At 41.1% G+C, this 21,571-nt stretch overlaps 1 protein-coding gene across 1 annotated transcript in view; it reads right to left on the bottom strand.

Moving 5' to 3' along the window:
• Positions 1-9,181: 9,181 nt before the first annotated feature.
• The window catches only part of ANKRD50 (ankyrin repeat domain containing 50), a 41,976-nt gene continuing 29,586 nt past the window's right edge, over positions 9,182-21,571 (bottom strand). Inside the window, exons 4-5 of the mRNA XM_051794433.1 lie at positions 15,536-19,083; positions 9,182-13,238 (exon numbers count right to left, since the gene is read on the bottom strand). Coding sequence (XP_051650393.1) covers positions 15,539-19,083 — 3,545 coding nt within the window. The 3' untranslated portion in view covers positions 9,182-13,238; positions 15,536-15,538. The remainder of the gene's footprint in view (positions 13,239-15,535; positions 19,084-21,571) is intronic.

The following is a 21,571-nucleotide window of genomic DNA, read 5'->3' as shown; positions in this document are numbered from 1 at the left end:
TGACTCTGCTTAACTTGTGAAATTTGATCACAGCATTAGGTGATATGACTTAAGGCAGAATTGTGGCTCCAAGTAAGAGACAAAAACGACTGTAGTGCTGTAAATAAGTTCTTTTGTACAACATGACTTCCAGTCAGATTAAAGCTACCTTAGATTCCAAACTTGTATGATCTTCTACCAGTTACATTAACTGTTTGGAAGCTGGTTTTGGTGGAGTCTTTAGTACAAAAGAATGTAACTCTTGAATCATGGAGAGTGAGATCACACTCCAGATACTTGATCTTCTGCAGTCAGCTCCAAACAGATTACTGTGACTAAAATAAACATAATTATCCATTCTGATGGAGGAACAAAGCCATTATTTCTATTATGGTAAGTCAGCAGAGTTCACGATAACATTTTCCTAGAAACAGAGATTACCTTTCTTTTCCTCACTGCTGATTTTAAATGGTGGTTCTAACTGAATCAATCTAAAGTTAACTTCAATGAAGCTACTCCAGGTGTATGGTGCTGTAAAGGAAACTTGTTATACTTGAGGATGCATGGGTTTTCTGGGCAATCTGAGCTGAGGCATTCACAGAATGCTTTGGGTTGGAAGGGATGAAACTCCTTGCAATGAGCAGGGACAACTTCAATTAGATCAGGTTGCTCAGGGCCCAATCTAACCTGGCCTTGCGTGTTTCCAGGGAGGAGGCATCCACCACCTCTCTGGGCAACCTGTGCCAGTGTTTCATCATCCTCATCTTAAAAAACTTCTTCCTTATATATATGACCTCCCCATGTTCCTTTGTCCCTGGACAGAGCATGAGTCATTATACTCTGCTTCTTGGACACTCCAGGTTCCAGGTTTATGCATTTTTATGACCATGAACCTGACTCCCCTCAGTTTGACCAAGGAGGATAGGAAAGGCTCAAGAAATATGAACTAATATATTCTGGGAAAGTACACGTGCTTCAGTTTGCTTATTCTGAGCAGAAGCTCTGAAACTTTATACCTGAGCAGATAAGATGCCCGTGCTTGGACTTTAGATCTATAGGGTGCTTGGAATGATTAAATCAAGGGAAAAATATGCAGGAGGAGGAAATGAGTTTCCTCCCCCACGCTCTTTGGTGCTGTCTCGCTTCTGAAGCCTCACCACTGCTCCCCACAAAGCCAAGTCGTGCCTGTGCCTCTTTCCATTTCCATAATGGACGGCAGCCAGAGGAAATCCAGAGAGCAGAGCAACGAGAGACTGGAATATGCCTGGTCATACTTCTGAGTGATCTGATTAAATAAAACAAGCTAAAGGAGGCAAAATCCCACACTGTGGAAAACCTGGCACATGGCACATTTAAGAAGTCTGGATGGCGAAAAGACAGGAAAATTAAAGTCAGGTAAAGGCTAAACTTTTGATGTTTGAAGACTTTGGACTCAACATCTGAAAGTTACCCTGACCCAGAAATCTAAAGGGGAGGAAACTGCATCAAATCAGCTAAAAAAATGCTGACTGCTCATCTTAAGCTCTACATTTTTACGCCTTTTACTTCTGTAAGTTTTACTTTAAAAAATGGAAGTAACAAAATTACAAAAGAAAATGCTTTGATGATTTCAAACTTTGCAGAAAATTAAAACTGGAGCTGTCTCTGAATCTTCTTTCCATTGAACAGTTTCAATTTAGATGAATTGCCACTATTTTCATATATATATAGTAATATACATTATAATATATATATTATATCTATAATGTATAATAAAAAGACCAGGACATTCATCTTTGCTTGTCCCAAATGGCTCATCAGAGCAGTAAAAAAAGAATGTTTCCTAGTTTGGAGGTAAAGATAGAGGGAAGAAAACCTCACAGAGCTTTGCAATGAGCTTGGTCCTGCATTTGGCAGGGAGGATTTGACAGGTCCTCCATTTTGCAAAAGAGAGGATGGATGTGTCCTGCAGAGTGTGCCAGTGACTGCACTGGATGCTCACAGAGCTAATGGGGAACATGTTCAGAAACCAGCTTGCACCACAACAAAGAAATTAATCACAATTTGTTGGCATGAGCCTGAAGACAATTTCTCTGGGTCTGTAATGACTGCAGTTATATCAGGCTTTGAGTCTCATCAGCATCTATAGTGATAAAAATACTGTACTAGAAACAGCATTTCATGGGGCCAAACTTCCATTAGATATAAGATCCATACAAAGAGAGTATATAAGTAGATATATTAGTATATATTAAAGCAGCAGCAATTTGCCAGCCATGTGATTAAGAAAGTTGCAAAGCCAGTGGAAGCAAAACAACCTTAAAATGGGATGGGAAGAAGACTGTTATCATGCCTTGGGAATGGGATACAGCACAAATTCAGCACAGTGCCACAGCTAGGGACTAGCTCGTGATAACAGTCAGAGCATATTTAATCTCTTAAACATAAGCATCTTTTATTCTCCTTAAACCCAGCCTGAGCACTGGATGGGTCCAAGAGCAGGAAAGGATAGTGGCAAGAGAGCCTGCAGTCAGTTTTTCATTTGTCCCTTAGGATGAAAGAGGAATATGTGAGTCATTTTCTGGTACAATGGAAAAGCCTGAATCCCACTGCATCTGGTTAATGCCAAGGACTGACCAAGAGTATTCCACTGTGATTTGTCACAGATTAAATCTGATCTTGAAGTATTTTTTCATGGGTTTTGAACTCAGCAATAAAATATCATTCTTTCACTGGAATTTCAGTTACAGAACTCCTATATTAATGCCTAGTAATAAAGCAGTTCCATCAATAAGTGATAAATGAATGACATTCATTCTGCACCTCTACACTGAACAATGGAATACTGAAGGACAGTGACAGAGTCATTCATATAGGCTTAACTTTATTGTTTTCTGTGTCTTTTCAGGATCAGTTTTGAGTCTTTTTACAGTACTCTTTCATAAGCTGCAATTGCAGCAATAAAAACAGATAGGGAAAACATTTGGGAGTTATGCCTGTGTTTTTCCACATCATATTGCATTGTTCTTTTTGAGATGCTGCAGTCTGGTGGGAGGAAAGGGGTTCAGGGTTTCCTTCTTTTGTTTTATTTATTTAATTTTTAAAAGCAATATGGAGATTCTTTCTATGTGAAGTAATTTTCCTTTTTAGTCAGCCTGCTCCACGTTTATAAAGATCTGTCACCCACTGCCAGCCGAGGCAGTAACAGTTTGTGAAGCAGTATTCCATCATGCTGTGTTTGGGTTACCTTAAGGTAAACTAATTCTCACTTTGCAGTAAACTTCAGTCCAAACAAATATTTGGGGATTAAAGTGGTTGTGGACAATGAGTAGATATGTTTTTTCTGGTTTCTCCTAAACAACGTAATGCTAGAGGGGAAGTTCTGCCAAGAAGCTACCTCAGATAGAAAGTGGAGACAGGCACTGTGCTAATCATAGCACACACCTCCTGCTGGAAACTCATTTTGCTTCTGAGCCACAAAAACGTGGGTGACACTGAGAAAAAAAAAAAAGACACACTGCAAAGCCTACAGGAGATGGAGGCAGCAGGTCTTCACGTCAGGTCACCAGGGTCTGAGAGGGGCTTACCAGTGATGGGGCCACTGCAGGCCCCCTGTCCTGCTCCACCACCCCCAGATCAACACAGCCAGGCCTGCCAGCTCCCACTTGGTCACATAAACCGGGCTGGCAGGAGCAGAGCTGGCACAAATGGGACAGGGCATGTTGGCCCAGGCACAGAACTGCACCAACAGGTCTCCACTGCTTCAAAGGACAGCTTGGGATCGTTGCCCGGAGGCACCTCTATCCAACAGTGGGTAGGCTCGTTCTCTGTTTCCAGGAGAGGGAGTGCAAGGCAGTGGAACACAGAGAAACACCCGGGGCCCCATGGGTTCGCTAGCCCTGGCCCACCCTGCTGCTGCCTTCCTACCTGCCCCACAGCACTTGTGGGAGCTTCTCAGCTGTGGCACAGAGACCTGCAAAAGACAGCACAGAGGCAACTTTGCACAGTGGTGATGCTGAGCTGGAGTGGAAGGGCCCCGGGGATGGACTGAGACACGCTGGGTCTCTCCACTTGGTCCTGTCTCTGAGGATGCTGTGAGAGCTCAGGAGCAGCCCTGGCCTCAGCTGTCTCCTCCTCTCTGCTCAGTGTCTGCATTAATTCGCCCTGTAGGAGCCAGCACAGGTCAGGAAAAGCCAGGGTTGCCCTGGGGCTAATAAACTTGCTGGCCTGTATGTGGATGTTTGCATATGGCATTCCCACGCACATCCCGCAGCACTGATGTTTGAGGGAGTGTACCTGGAGACTCCCTTATTAATCTTAACTAACAGAGAATGAACTGTGTCATAAGCTGGCTGCATTTCATATTTAGAAAGAGATTCAAGCTCTTTGAATAGCCCTGAACTTTTTCCCAGGGAGCCAACCCTGCCCGCAGCCATTAGTCTGGGGGTGGGTTGGGAGTTACCTCCAGGAAGGCTACTGCTCCAGCACTGGATGCAGTGACCACGCTGCAGTCCCAGCAGTGCTACACAAAACAAGCTATTGCTGGTCTTAATTGCACAACAGACTTAGGCAAACGATCTCCAAAAGAGAAGAAACACACTTAAATCTTAAATAGCCTTATGTAATTTCAAACTAATGAATGCATGGATTAGAGTCCTCCTCTGAAGGGAGTGGTCACACAGTGCTAGCCTGCTTTCTACCCGAAGGCTATGGTAGCACCCTGATATCCAAACAATGCCCTCAGACCAGCCCTTCCCAAGCAGGGCATAGCCCAGACTATATTAGAAGGAAGATGAACACATCCTGTCACTAACTCAGTCTTCAACTCAGACCTTCCCTTGCAGGACCTCTTGTGCTATATCCATCCCGAGTCAAGGTTCAAGGACAATTTTTCTAGCATGGCTTTTGCTATGCCACCCTCCTCTGACATGTTAAAAATGAGCTACTCATGTTTTTTTGAAGGCTTTGATTCCCACTCTCATCTCTCATCTGTTATGAAAGGGCAGCTCTCACTCTGGCCACTCTCACTGCTGCTGCCTGCTGTGGAGCTGGCTGTTCAAACAAGGTATTCCACACTTCTCCCTGGGCAGTAACAAACACACATATACAGATCAAGCCTCTCTTCCACATCCATCCTCTGTTTGTCCATCTCCATGCTCAGCACCACCTCACCACCTAATTAGGACACTTAAATGAGAACAGAGATTTGAGAGTGGTTTTGCCATGTGAGGCACAGTGCCCACAACCCAGAGGTCCTACCAGAGTGGGAACGCTGAAGGAGCCAAGGAATACTTTGACCATGGTGTTATCTAAGTTGTGGAAACCTGTTTTATATCTAAAGGAGTAGATTAGGAGTGTGGGGAATATCAAGTTTAAAGCAGCTTGACACTGCTTGGCAACTTCTAGTCACTGTCCATGTGATCTGTGAAAATCTCAGAGTTAAATGAAAACAGATTAAAAAGACAAACACAGTCATTATTTCTGCAGGGTAAATGCTTGATTCTGGGAATACGGCTTGGCAAACTGGGAGCTTAGGAAGTGCAGGAGGGAGCACATCTGCTAGATTAATTTTCCTTTTCACCCAGTTCCTGCCGTGTTGAATGGCGGCACTGCCGAGAAGCACAATGGAAATATGCTCTTGCACCTGCGTTCCCCTTTGTGCCCACTTTTAATTTGGAAAACACTCATTTTTGAGAGTATGCATTCCTTATTACCAGCACCTGATGGCTTTGAATACTAACCAGAAAGACAGTGAATCAATATTCAAGTTTGTTCATGTCGTTAATAAGGAAAAAAGAACTCTGATGCTCTTGGGACTGTCTTGTCTCTATGCAAAAAGACCTACCAACTCTCCTACATAGATCTGGGGCAGAGCAATGTTTTTTCTTGTTTGTTGCAAAACAGGTTTTCAGCAGATGTGAGGAAGTTCTTTTGTCTCAAATAATATCTTTACTTTCTGTATTGTATAATGCTAATACCAACTGCTCCACGTTTATTGCAGACCAAATTTTTTTGACATTTGGAGCTCTGGTATAAATCTACTTAGGGTTTAAAACTTATGTTCAGTGGCTGACTGTCCAGTGGTCTTATCCTTTAAGAAAAAATATTAAATACTATTTATAAATTACAATGTGGTTTTCCCATTTGTTCCTGGCTGATTTAGTTAATATTGATGAACATAGAAAATACTGATGATAAAGACACTATCTCTGGGTTTGGAAATCCTTGAACCACAAACAGCTGGAGAGCATTCAGAGGAAAATTCATTGAATAAAAAGGATGCTTTTCTATTCACATGTGATATTGGTCATTGCTAATGACAGATTACTGGGCTGGATGAATTTCTGATGTGGCTGAAATGGCTGTTCTTAAATCCAACATCCCATCTTGGCAAAGGGGAAAGACTCACCCTTTACAGAAGCAGGCTTCATGTAAATGAGCCAGCAGTATGAGCCAAAAAACACTTTAATATCAATTTAAGCACAGATTTTGCTACCTTTCCTCAGGTGAAGGGAACCACACTCTTCAAGTACTGCCATGGAAATTGATGTACCTGCTCAAGCAGGGAGTCTCAACCCCATGTAAATAAGAACGTCCCTGAATAATTGTGTTCATTAATATCCCATGTTAAAAGAGCAACTAGAAAAAGCATTTCAAAAACAACTACATCCAGTCCTCTGGTGGGAAATCTCAGCAGAAGGCAAGTAGTGTGAATTAACTATGGTGTTACTAGGGCAAACATTGCAACAGAGTCAGAGTAAATGTGCTTCTGCTTCGCTCCTGGTCTGCAATGAACATCTCCTGAGGACAAATTATGCACTCTCTAAGCATCTCAAGATTTGTTTCAGCAATAAAGTTTTCAGATGTGGCAAACAGTGAGTTGCATTTTGAAGACTTCTGGGATGACATGAACCTTTCCTCCTTGTTTTCTCTCACACAAATAAATCTTCTACATTGCTGGTTCTGGTGCTTTTTGCTCCTGCCTTCCAGAAAAGTACAACTGGAAGGATAAATAAAGAATTTGGTCCTATCCAGCTTCTTAAAAAATTCTCTGCTTTGAACATTGTGCCTGTAAAAGGATCTTGTCTCTCCATACCACAAATACCATCAAATGACAGCCTTCAGAAACAGCCATCTCCATTAATTTGTCAAAAGACTGACAGCTAACCAAGGCACAAGGGAGACATTATATGCTAGCAGAGACAGAAACATTCATGTTGCTTTATCTTCCATTCAATTCAGAGTATTACATTAGGAGAAGACTGGCACCAGGACACAAAGGCTAGATTGGTGCTCAGTATTCCTTCTCACAAAGTTCTCACCTGTCAACCCGGCTCCTGGACAGACCTATTTTTTTTCCTACTTTTTTTTTCCAGAGGGCTTTTGAAAGTTCTGACTGCAGCAGCAAAAATGAGCACAACTACCCAGGGAGCTTGGCAAGCTGTCCCACGTGTCACGCTGCTCAGCAGAGGCCTGATGCAGCGAGGTGATTCCTCAGCCCAACCCCGCAGGAATCCACTCACCGAGGAGCCTCCGAACCGGAGCTGACTCCTCCCTGACACAGCTCAAACAGCCGGCCAAGAGCTGGAGCTGGAAGCACCCAGCTGCATGGACAGCCTCCAGCGAGTTACACTGCAAATGCAGAAAAAGCAACTAAAAAAAGCAACTGAAAAAAAGCAGGAGATGAGTTAATGCCAGACAACAGGTTATTCAAGGCGGCAGAATTGCCTAGGGCTGGGAGAGACCCAGGGGCTTTTCCTGATGTTGTTTTTAGCCAGGGCAAACGTATCTTTATCTCAATATTCCTTGTCTTTTCTGTAAAATGTTTTGGGATTTACTGGTGAAAAGTAACACCTTCTATGAGAGCAGTGTGGAAAAACAGCAAGGTAACTATTATGAAACTGGAATGTTTTATTCTTGGGGAAAATACAATGATAAACTGAAGAGCCAGTATAATGGAAGACAACAGAATAAATAATAATAAAGGTCCACTCTGTCACTCTGTCATTTATGAATAAAGCTTTAAATTTTAAACAGTTTCCCTATAAGGTTGCCTAACATTCACCAAGACATAAAAAGTAGACAAAAGCTGTGCTCACAGCCTTAACTCAGAGAATTTTATTACTTACCTTTTTTTTTCCCCCTAGGAGAATGAGACTGAAAATAAGTTACATCAAAGAAGTTATAGGGGGAAATAAAACACCAAACCCAACAACCAAACCCCCATAGCTTATTCTGTTTTATCCCCTAAACTCTCCTTTCTGGAATCTTGTTGTTTTCAGAGTATCAACTTCACCAAGAAAACTGTAATGCCATCAGGAACCAGGAGGTTCCTTTGCTGCCATGCTCTTTGGAGAAGGGCACCAAACATCTTGCAAAGGATTCTTTAAAAGCTTCCTGCCCTCTCTCGCAGTTCCAAATAAAACACCCAGTGTTGCAGGGTCACCTGCCTGGAGATCCAACACCCTCCTGCCATCCAGCTCTTCATGGTTCAGACATAAAGCCTGAATTAGTGCTTCAATGGAAAAAAACCCCAAACCTTAAACCAGAGACAACTGCTTTAAACCTTCCACATTCAAAGAAGTGGCAATTATGTTTCTGATTAGCTCTATCTAGCACAGCTGGTCCCTGCAGCCTCCTCCCCATCTCCCATTTTTTCAAGGATACAGATGACTAACAGCTGAAAGCTACCACAGTGCTGCCAATCCCCTGTGCAAACACCTGAGCAAGCCCCAAGAGACAACTACAGAACAGGCTGGGGAGTCCAAGATGAACTGAGGCACAGAGAAGGGAAAAAGGTCCCAAACCAAACCACAAAATCCTTTACTGTGTTCTTAATCCATTTGAAAAAATGACAGGACACCAACTTTATTCCTGAAGACACATGATTTTGTCACAGGAGTCCAATAGAAGCTGTTTTTCTCCAGCTTAAACTCCACCTGTAATTGTAGTCCTGTGCTTTCACAGGTCTAATATAAAATTGCAAGAATAGATGTGAGAACAGTTGGTCTTTCTGGGACACCAGCAAATTAGATTTATTCCTGAAGTTCAATCTGTTTATATTACCTACATATACATTTGGAGACTTCTTTAATAAAATGATTTGCCAAGTAGATTTCTCAGTCCCACAACCTATTTCTGTGACTCTGTGTAGCATAAAATGATTAGGATGTAGATCAATGCCAAATTGTCACTGCTGTCTCTCAAAGGGCCTCCAACTGAAAAGCTTTAGTTGACTGAGCCAACTAGTCTCAGCTTTTTTTTGAAAAATACATTTTGGTACTACTTGGTAATATACAAATCAAATTCCAGTAAAGATCTCCCAGAAGATATGAAGTGCTATTCAGTGCGATTGTTTATATTCCATAGAATAAGAGATCTGAAACAGGTGTTGGACAATTTTATTTAATTATCAGTACAGTGATTATCTGAAGAAAATGTCTGTATCTGAAACATAATAGAAGTTACTCAAAGATTAATTCAGTGAAAATGATTCTTTGCCTCAATGAAAAATAGCCACTGAATTAACGCTCCTCATACTTTGTTATTTCAGATATAGAAAACTTAACAAAAGAGGGTCAATAATTGCTGTGAGAAACAACAGAAATACACAGAAAACAAGTCAACAATTAATGACAATTTTGTCATTCTCCTTATCTTAGAAATCAGTTGATCCATGCCCACCAACCACTGAAATCTGTGTGAATGAAAATACCTGGAGGTAAACTTGAACCATCATTTGCAGAAGGCACAGCCGAACTCTTCCTTCACACTCAACAACTCTGCAGAGAAATCACAGCACCTTTATAATCCAAAGTGGAAGTGAGACAGGATCACAAGGGCAAAGGGGATTATTGCAATGACCAGAAAACTTTTCTCTCCTGCCTTTTCTAATAACAAATTCAAGAAAAACGAGTAGCCACCATCAGTAGGAGAGCTTTTGCTTAAACTGAAAATACTACAGGGTAACACTGATCAAGGTGATAATTAACAAAATCCATTTGAAGTGGTAAAGGACTTATAGCAACTGAAACAGTGAATTTATTGGCCCTCCTGGTCTTTACAGTATATAACAGTCATTTTAAACAGAAGGACACACAGCAAATTTTCTCCTGCAAATGCTCAGGGTCATAGGAATTAACATTGAGGTCTGAGGTTTGCTAGCCTGGACTGCTTACTGGACACATATATAATGTTTCATTTAGTATTACACAAACGTTAATCAAGTTTAATAACCTTTTCCTGAAATGTCCCAGGAAATGAGGTAGAAAAATTAAAACAGATGTCTGCTGAAAAGCAAATATATTTATTATGCACTTTAATATACACAGGGATTTTCGCTTAATATAATACAAGGAATAAAATAAAAATTTTACAATGTGAAATTCACTCAATGTACATTAAAGGCTATTTACAACCCACTCCAGGAAAAAAACAGTCTATCTGCAAACCAAGTTAACTGAGGAGTTCAGATGGGGAGTATTAAGCATAACAGACATTTGCATAGCAGAGTAACTGAGGAGGGAAAATACCTTTTTAGTTTTAAAGAAATGGCAATGCTTTCAATACTGATCACAGAGAAGACAAAAATGCATCAGTTGTGCCTCTGTATCTCTTAATGCATTTCTCTTCTGACGTGTTTTTCCACATGCACACAGTATTGACATCCATGTCCACAAAACAGTCTTTTCCCCTAGTTCTCCCATCAAGAATTTTAGACGTCTTGTGGAGATGATCTTGGAAGGACCAGCAAAATGGGATGGAGAAAAAGAGGATTCATGTTTTATTCAGGTTTTTTAGGCTGTGAGAATTGTTACATTGGCAAAAGAAACCGTGCTGAGTCACAGCTCTGAACCTCTGCTCACCTCCACTCCATTGTACGGACACAAAAGGGAAGAGCAGAGGGAATAACGTGGGGAACAGCAACTTTGCTTGGCACACAAACCCTCACAAACGGTGGTGCTAAAAATCACACGCAACAGCAACATGGAATTACGCAGACCTTCTGAGAAAGTGGATGATTTAAAACAATCCATGCTCTGTTCCAAAGTGATATTCAAAGTGTGGAAGAATTGTCATTCTGGAAACATTTTCAACAGGTCTACTTTCTGCTGATTTGGATGGAGGGTTTCACCAGCGACTGCTTCAAACGTAAATACTATTCACAAAAAACCCACCAGACTATCTATCTATATATTGTGGCCCCTTGTGAAACTGGCCATATTTTTACGTCCTCTGTCCACAAGGTGCAATTAATAACAACACAATAAAATTAAATAAATATAATCCCAATGACAGTCAAGGTCAGTAGAAAAATGTTGGCAATCAGGGATCCCTTTCTACAGAACAAAACATACATCTAATAACTAAGAAAAGTTGTATTCTTGCACAGTATTGCAAATGTACTACACTTGAGGTTTGGAACAAGTTTGCTGAAAACATTTTGGTACTTTCTCTTTACTGAGCCTCTTAAGGCCATTCTGCCAGACTCCTGTTATGTTTAATTTATAATTGTCCCACGGGGACAAGAAATTCAATACATGAAACATTCAGAATAATCAATATTGCCGTGTGTTAATTTCTAACATCTAATTTTACTATATGCTCAATGCCTGACTATAAAAGATTCTTTTTACATTTAGTAGCAAGCAAATAAAAATGGAGGTGCAAGATTTAAAAAAAAATGTTCTGATGACTGCTGGATCACAATAACCAGACATGAAGCCCTTTAGTGCCTCAGAATATGCACTACATCTACATCCAGGGGCCATTTATCGAAGTTTAAGGATCTAATTAATCATCTATGAAAAATAACCTCAGCTTTCTATCATCTTATTTCTGGAATGATCAGAATTAGAGTATGAAAAAGATGAAACCTAAGCCTTTAGAAGAAATACGTGCATACAAAAATAGGCTTATTTTCTAAAGAGCAAGGCTGTGTAATGGTGAATAGTAGAATATAGCTTGCATTTGTAGGAGAAAATAACCCACTAGTTTTATTTTATCACTTGCAGAACTGTGCAAGTAAGATGTGCACATTCAAAGGAAAAATTTCACACTGTTCACTTTCACAGCAACGACCTTGACTTTGCTCTCTTTCATTTAAGTAAAATTCTTCTGCTGTAAGAGCGGGAAACCAGCTTTCCATTATCTGTAGGTGGACTATCCAGACTGCTGATTAACCAAGCCCCAGGTACAGACACACTCACACTGGCTCTACCTGAGCCACCTGAAGCAGCAACCACATTCATACAAGTTTGTGCTTTAAAGAGTTATTGTCTCAGGACAGGGCTAACTCAGTAATCTCTGTACTCCCCAGGCAACGCTGTCACTGACTGTGTGCTTTTCCACTGTACTCTGGCTGTATATTCCCTCAGCCCCATTAACAAAGTGTCTGCATTTTCCACCGTTTGTTTTACTGACATTCTCAATACAGTCCTTGGAATAAAGAAAGAGTTGTTTCTAATGTAAAAAGATATACATGAAAGCAGGATCAGACCTTTAGCACCTCAAACATACCCATATTAGTTACCTCATTACCGTAACAATAACGGAGGCTATTGAAGACCAAGTGTCCAAGAGAAAATTCACCTATTGCTTTCAGTGGTCCCAGTCTGCCATCCAGATTTGGTGCTGTAGTACCAGAGAGTGGATTTTTGCCTCTCAAAAATCCCAAAGACACTGCAGATGGTTGCAGTCCGACTCCTTTGCTACCACTGAACAGCTATTACACAGACAGAACACACAAGTACAGTATTTATAAAATACTGTTACGAGACTTGTAATTCTGGAGAGAACTTTTTGAAGTACACAGGGAACTGACCATACAGGACAACAATGCAAATGTGACAAACTCTTTGCTTATTTTCTTTGCTTATTACAGAAAAATAAATACAAAAAGCACTGCCTCTCCATACACAGTTCACTGTGGCACATGCACCTCTACAAGCGATCTGGAATAGGAAATCAGAATTCCTGGTTCTTACCATTTTCAGCTGTGGTCAGGGAAATACAGCATATATCTTTCTGCAATTAAAAAAAGTGCTCATTCTGTGTATTAAATACAAAGTACACAAAATAAAATTTCGAAGCACAGAGGGTTATACTGAGAAGGCAGCCTGAAAATGTAGGCACGTTACAGTAATTAAGGTAACTGTACTGTAGTAATCACATTCTTGAATTTCTAGGTGGACTAAACAAGCATGATACGCTTTCATCCCAGCCAGCTGATAAATCTTTCGGAGCAGAAGGGCTTCTGTTCACAGCATCATGGAATCGGCCTGGAAGGACAAAATAAAAACATTAAGTTTTGAAATAGTCCATAATACAAACAGTATTGTCAGAAAGGGAGCTATATCATCTCTAATTAAAGTTTAAAGCACACAACAACCACCTGATGATGGAAAGTGCTTCCTGCCTAACCCAAATCCCATGATTGATCCTCTGTGCTCTCTGCCATCCAAAGCAGCTACAAGGTCCCCACAGCAGGAGAGCTTCCTGAACAGCGCTCGGAAGCAGCAGCCAGGGAAGGAAAACCATTCCTCCGGTGCTCCCGTAGAGTATTTCTGATGGGATTCTCCACAGGTGACTAATTTATTCACCGGTCAGGGAAATTACAGTTTCTGTGCTTGAGACTTGGCAAAAGAGGAGGTAAATTATTGCCTGTGCCAAGCAATTCATAATCCACACAAAATTGTTTTAAACTGCCATCTTTACAATGAAGCAATGAAAAACAGTTAAGAGAAAAAGCAAAAGGAACCATTTGGTTATTTGTACTCCTTTGTTTAGCCATTTGCTAAATGCTATTCTTAACCAAGAACTTCACAGAGAAAACCCCTGAATTTTCAGTAATGCACTATTTGTTCCAGATAAAGCAAAGCCCAATTTTAAAGTTATGTGTAGATTGTTCAGATTTTTTTTATGTGCTGTTTATATTTTAAAACCAACAAAGTTGGAAAAAAATCATCGAAACTTGTTTTTTGATGACAAGTCAGGTAGATCAACACTTCCCAGGTGAACCAAACAATGGATTTACAATAAAGTGTAACATGAAAGCAAGCAATGAACATCAGGTGCAGGTACATAAGAGTTAAGAAATACAATTCTTAATTATATGTTTTGATGTTTTATGGAGGCAGGAAAAAATTACAATTTAAATCCTGTCTGGGCATGATGTACAACTGTGGGAATCTGAAATGCTTATAACTTTTAAGAAGATTTAGGGCCCATTCTCTCTCAGTTGATGATTCCTTTCTATGCTGGTTCCTGCTGTGCTGCCTCATCCCTTCTTCCTGCCCTACAGCTCATCTGACCCTTTGCTAATATTTGCATTTTACAAATGTTCTGGCTGTAGTACATATGTTTTTGAAACACTTTATTGTTTCAAATATGTTAATTTAACCAAAATGCCAAGCCAAACTTAGTGTCCTGCAGAATATTCCAATACTCTCCAATTCACAAGGGTCCTCAGCTACATTTACACTTCTTCCATTAAAGTGAAATCATTTTCCAGGACACTTTGGGAAAACTCCCATCTGTGTGTTTTTGACAGCTGAAAACTTCCCATTTGTGGATTCTGCACCACCTGCAATTGTCCTAGAACACGCGGTCTGTGATGACCTGCAGCAGAACTGAGTCAGCTGGCAAGAACATTCTTGTTCTAAGGAGCAGCAGTTTGAGCTGTCAAAAATGCTGCATTTACGCAAAAAAAAAAAGTTTTCAGAAATAAGCAAATAAGCAATAAGAGAAGGGCATACATATCATACAGATGCTGCTTCTCTGAAATTCAAATAGAAAATATATTAATTATTAACACATTCCAAATACCCTAAAAAAGATTAAACTCGATAGGAACAGGGAGAAAAATAGAACTATTTTAGCTGACTCACTGACAGTTCAGGTCTAAAAAAGCTACTTATAATTACTTTTTCAGTTTAAAATTCAGTATGGGACAGAAAGTGAGAAATCTAAATTACCTCCACTGATTTAGAACTACAGAATGGTCTGAAAATTGGTACCATATATAATTTCTAATCTTCCTCTGAGAAAAGCTACCTCTTTTATAGGAGGGTTACCTTTACAGTAACAGAAACATAAAATCAAAGCTTAAGAATAGCATGTTCACTTTTTAATTTCTAGATAATTCTGCTACTGTGATTCAGAAGAGTGCTTGCCTGTAACTTATAAGAACCTTCAGAAGCTTACTGAAAAGCATTTTTGTAAATAATGAAATAATAACTATATCTGAAAATACCACATATTAGATTTCCCATCTATCCTTATGTTTGAAAATTTGAAATCAATGCTAGGTGAAACTTGCTCTTTTATTTATTCACATATCAAAGACGGTGGGGGCACAGTTTGAGTAATCTGAATTCAACAGAAAACATGACAGTGACCCAATTCCTCTACAGCTGATGCTTTTAAGTGACAGCAAAACAAACAGTTGCCAGTTTAAGATTTTAACATTTGTGGTTAGTAATTATGAAGAGAAATGATAATAAAATGTTATTTAGCATGTCTTAAATGCTAATGATGAAACACAGACATTTGGTTCCTTTGTGACAGGGTAAGTTACCTTTTACAATGGTGTTTCCTTCTTGTAGTTGAAACTTGGGTCGCTACCTTCAATCTGAAGTTTTAAGGCTTGCTTAAGGCTGAGTTCCGTTTCTGCAGAAGGATAACCTTCCAGTACATCCTGATGCCCTCTATCCTGCACTGTTCGTGGGACAGAAACCCTGCCAAGAAAAACCTGATTGCTCTGGAGATGGTAGTTTGGATTCGTCATAATCCCATTCCTCTTCTTCTGCTCTCCACTCTGTTGGTGAATCAGGAACTGCTGCTGAGATCGACCAACTTCTTGCTGAGCTGGCGGGACCAAAATTTTGCACTGCGGCTCTGCCGGCATTGACTTCAGTGGCATGCTTGGGCCAGATTTGGCAATAGGTACTCGTTTATCAAACTGAGTCATTTCATATTCTAACACTTTGGGTTGGGAGGAACTACTCTGCTTTATTTTCTTTCCAGCTGACCCAGACTTGCTGGAGTTGTCCGTTTTCCCTCCCTTGTTACCCTTTGTTGATTTCAAACTAGGTTTTACTTGGCTCCACTCAAACTCACTACTTGGTGAATTATGATTTTGACTTAGGGAATGAGTTGTGGAAGAAGGAGAAACAATGGACTGCCTGCTTCTGCTGCGCGGCAGGGAATGCTGCTGTATTTGCTCCGTGAACGACAGGCTGTGGAAACTATCAATGGGCACTGTCTGGGCAGTCGCTGTCGAGGACGTGGTGCGGAGAGAAGAATTTTTGGAACTTTTCAGGGAATTATTTGATAAAGATGACTTTTGACGGTCAACTGTAGAATCAGGGGACTCAGAAGGAGAACTGAAGGCGTGCGCAGGCCCGTTAGATAATCCCCGCATACTGGGCTGCATATCTCCACCAGTACTCCCCGAACTATTGGACTTCATTGTTAAGGACTGCATTTTAGAAGAGACTGACTGTAAGGGTTTTTGCTCCATTGTGTGTACTGGAGATGGAGTGCAACCATTCAGAGTTGATGCACCATATTTTTCCAGTAATTTAATAATCTGAGAGTGTCCATTTTTAGCTGCAACTCGCATAGCTGTGCGCCCAAATTGGTCGGCGTGATTTGGATCAGCACCATGCTCCAGTAATATCTGGACAACGTCAATATGCCCTTCTTGGGCTGCAATGCAGAGTCCAGTAGCACCTTGATTACATGTATGGTCAACCAGAGCTCCATGCTCAATGAGAAGCTGCACTACCTTCACATGACCTTGCCATGCAGCAGACTGCAAAGCAGATCTCTTCTCGTTATCTGCAGCGTTCACATCAGCGTGGTACGTTATCAGCACCTGTACCATCTCCAAATGGCCCTGCCAGCAGGAAACATGGAGTGCTGTTCTTCCTTCAGCATCACTTGCTTCTACGTTTGCACCGTTTTCTAAAAAATACTCAGCCATTGTAAGCTGGTTTTCTAATGCTAAGATATAAAGTGTTGGCCGGCCATCAGCATCTTTGTAGTTCACATCTGCTCCATGGCTGAGCAGTAGTTCAACTATATCTCTGTGACCTTCTAAGGCAGCAACTCGGAGAGCATTTCTCCCATCATAGCCTCTCTGATCAATGTTGGATTTATTTTCCAGTAACATCTGCACACAATCATAGTGACCCTCTTGTGCAGCTAATATGAAAGGTATACGTCCATCATTATCGATTTCATTTGTTCTAGCACCTTGTTCTATAAGAGCTTCACATATCAACCTGTGACCTTCAAAAGCTGCCATATGCAAAGGTGTCCAGCCTGCATCGTCTCTATGATTTTCATCTAGCCCCCTGTCCAGCAGAGTCCGTACTACTTCAACATTGCCCTGTGCAGATGCTATGCTCAGAACTGTTCTACCTTCACTATCAATGCTATCAACAGCTGCACCCCAAAATAAGAGAGTATTTACAACTGAAGCGTGGCCCATGGAGGCTGCTGCCAGAAGCGGTGTACGACCGTTGTTGTCTGTGTGATCAACATCAGCTCCTCCTTCTAGAAGCAGATCAACAACGTCCACGTGTCCTTCATAAGCAGCCACCAGCAGTGGGGTCATGCCATCTTTGTCACAGTGGTCAACCTCGGCCCCACGGTCGATAAGCAGGCTGACCACCGAGGCGTGTCCCTTGCTGGCCGGCACACAGAGTGCGGCGACAGACAGAGCCGTTCTTCCATCCACGTCCTCGTGGTTCACCTCTGCACCGTGATCCAGCAGGTGCTCCACAATCTCTTTGTGCCCCATGTAGGCAGCCGCAATCAACGCCGTTCTGCCCTCGTTGTCAGCTTTATTAACTTCAGCGCCGTGTTGAAGCAGATTCAGCACAATATCTTCATGTCCCCCCCATGCCGCTGCTCTCAGCGCCGTTCGACTGTCAGCATCTGCACAGTCCACTTTGACTCCCGCATAAAGGAGCGCAGAGACCACCTCTGTGTGCCCTCCCCACGCTGCAGACCGCAGCGCCGTCCAGCCGTCGTGATCCGTGTGATTGACATTAGCCCCGCATCCGATCAGGCAATTGACAACCTTGGTGTGTCCCTGACGAGAAGCCAAGGTAAGTGCTGTTTGACCATGAGTATCTTCTATCTCTAAATCTGCTCCCCTCGAGACCAGCAGGTTGACGACATCGAGGTTGCCGCTGTATGCTGCATTGGCCAAGAGCGTTCTCCCATTGGAATCGCACTGGTTTACTGACGCTCCGTTGTCTAACAAGGTGCGAATGGAGTCCTCTCTCTCCAGAGCCTGCCGGACGATGCAAGACGTGCGGTCATCTTCGCTGTTGACGTGAGCACCAGCTTTTACCAGCAGCTGTAATACTTCTTGTTCTTTAGGAATTAAGGTTGACAGGGAGTCTTTGACAGGTGTGCCATTCCATATCATCCATAAGGCCAGCTCTGAGGTCTCTAACTGTAAATTTGAATTAATCAGATGCAATGCAAACTCTTGAGCTTCTAATGGTGTTAAATCCTTTGCTCGGCAGGTGTAGCTCATTGCCAGCATCCTGTGGCCCTCTGCTGCATTACACAAGTATTTCTGTGTACAGTGCTTTACATCCAGCAACCATTCTGCAAAACTGTAATGGAACAAGATTTTTGTATTTCCAAGGCCATCGATAAGGACTTTTGACAGGACATCCAATTTGCGTTGGAAGTCTTCCATCGTCAGCATCATGTTTTTGGTCCACACTGCATGATACAACTCTGTGGTGGTTAAGGGTCTACAGGCTGCAAGAATTACATTAAGAATGGGCTGGACCTTCGCAAACTGTTTTCTCACAAAAAGTCTCTGGCAGAGCCAAAGGTAGAGGCCATTTAATGTTCCTGGAATATCACGGATCTCTCGCAACATAATAAAATTCTCCACAACTCCATCTAGGACACGTTCCAGATACAAAAAGCAACCACTGCTTTTGATGTGAAGCTGATTCAGCATCTCTGCTGTTTCTTTTGTGAGATGTTGTCTCAGGGCTTCTTCCTGGTCTAAACGATGCAGAATATATTGCTGCACATCTTTCACAATATAAGCCTTTCGAAGGTCATCCAGACTTATTTTTCGAAAACCTATAAGGAGGGAAGAAAGTTATAATTACTTCTGATCCAGTTCTGCTTAACTCAGTGTTAAAAAAAAGTAAATAAAAGACTGGGTGGGGAACACCCACAATACGATATTCTCCCTGTAAACATTGTGAATGTAAAATAGTAATAACAGGAGAAAACTTTGATAATAGATGCATTTTGATCATCATCTACTATTAGAAGAAATATGTGCTATTAACACGGAAAATACCAAAAATCACTTTGAATTAGGCACCGCGTGTCTACCTTGGACAATACTAAATACCTAAGCAAAACCATCAGAACTACAACCAAAATAAAATTATTAAGTATTATTATACTATTAAAGGAATAATCCCTTCTCCAATGTGGTTAACACTGGAATTCCAAACAATTTTCAGTTATTTATATTAAGAAAATTATTATATTAATTTAATTATAGAAGAGGTTATTCACACCTGCTGTGTATGCATGATGAAATATATATAAAACACTAACCTGACCCCCACAGTTTCTTTTAAAAGCTGTTATGATATAGAAGAGACACTCCAAAATAGTTTTAAATATCTTTAGATCACTGTGCACCAAAAATTACCTACTTTTTTCAAGTGAGGACTGAGTTTTAGATAAACACCCTGGTTCTTTGGTAGGTGACTCATTGTATAAGGAAACAGGTTTTCTCATAGTTGTATGATCTCATTGTTTTTCCAACTTGTTTACTCTTCAGAGGAAAAAGGGAAATTATTTCATATGTGCAGACTGTGCCCATTCCCTCCCCTCTCGAAGCAAAGGACACTATTCTTAGAAGCACGTGCAAAGAATTCCCTACGGCCACCTCAGCAGCCGTAAGACTCTCGGGAATGAGGTGGAATAAAGACATAGTTTCACGGATACACGGCTATCTCTGCCGCTTCAAACATTTGCTTTGGTAGGGCCAAGGAAAGCATTTGATGAAGACCTACCCTATAGGGACACATTACAGTGTTTGAACACTGCTTTTCCCGAAGCCATGGGAAAACCACAGAGGTCACAGACACAGCAGCTTCGACAACTGTGTTTCAGGCCAGAACTGTACCTCACTCCTCCAGGGACAGGCTGTAATCCCATCCTCCAGAGCACACTGCACACATTTCCTTACAGACAGCTCAGCTAGTCAGGGAAAAAACCCAACTTTGCTTTTCCAACCAAAGCAGTTACTGAACTTCTAAATAATTTAGAAGGAAAAGCAACCATAGATCAATGTATTCAATTCAATTTTGGCCCTATCTCCCTGGAACAAATAATTTTAAGTGAGTTTCTGAAGAACGTTGCTTCTAAGTCTATAGTTTTATTGTATTTGAACACTCTGTGGATCAAACTGCTCAGTCTGGGAGCTTGTTCTGACAGCAAATTCAGGCTGATAACAGAGCTGTGTTTTTTGTTTCCCAGTGGCTTCAACAGAAGTTCTGAATGTCCCATTAAGCTCACTTTGTTAATTGTTTAGTCTACATGAGCATTGTACAAACACAACAGATCAGAACTGAGAGGCAAGCTATGGAAGTGTTACTAAAATATTTCTGCTTCCCTTATTAATTAAGGAAGCATTACAAACGGAACAGGGCTAAACCAATAGAATACGTAAAATAAAATCATGCTTCTCTCCACTGGAGAGGATTTGCACAGTCAGTTCAGAGGCTAAGACTACACAAATAAGATTGACTACTTGAATATTTGTGAGTAAGAAGGCCAGGAGAAAGAAAATAATTATTTTTTGGGGGGGGATATTTGTTCCAGAGGCTCTTTTTTTTTCCTGGTTCTCAGAAGAATCATCTTTATCCACCATCATTTGCCACAAATTCGAGTAACGTCCTAACCTGACCTGCAGAATGGGATAATTCATCTATTTACTATGTATTTTATTAAAATATTCTGTATGTAACTTTGTAAAGCCCTTAATTCTTGCACATAACCCAAATAAAAAACTTTGCTGAGTAATAACAGACAGTGCCCTGCAACTCTGCAGATCCCAAGCTTTCACTTGAAGTGAAAGACTGTTTCTAGGTCAGGATCCTTCAGAAGATACACAAGTGAAAAAATAACACTAAAAACAGGGCATTGCTTGGTGCATGGATTCACAGTCACGTGCAGACACAGAGCTGTAATTAGAGACAAGTGTCCCTTTGCTTGGCTCATGTGCACAGGGAAAAGCTCTGTTTTGCTCTATTTGGAGCAAATACACAACCCTGTTCACTCACCTTCCTTTGAACTGCTCTGCTTCTCCCAGTACTGATTTGAACCTGTCACTTGGCTAAATGAGGACAGGCAGAGAGCTCTGCAAACTCATTCTCTATGTGTTTAGTCACAAGTGACCCTGCTCACAAAATCTCACACTAATCCTTTGACCACATCCTTCCTTCTACTATATACCTGCAATGTAAGCTATTTCTATTTTTACATTACTCAAGTGTTTTTTCAGTAGTTTCATTTCACAATAACGAGAAAACCCCCTGATGGA

The sequence above is a fragment of the Manacus candei genome, unplaced genomic scaffold (assembly GCF_025592945.1).
Source record: "Manacus candei isolate 608988 ecotype Guabito, Panama unplaced genomic scaffold, ASM2559294v1 h1tg000039l, whole genome shotgun sequence".
Taxonomy (NCBI): Eukaryota; Metazoa; Chordata; class Aves; order Passeriformes; family Pipridae; genus Manacus; species Manacus candei.
Note: the sequence above shows the minus strand (reverse complement) of the source record. Positions and strands in the feature narration are given on the sequence as shown.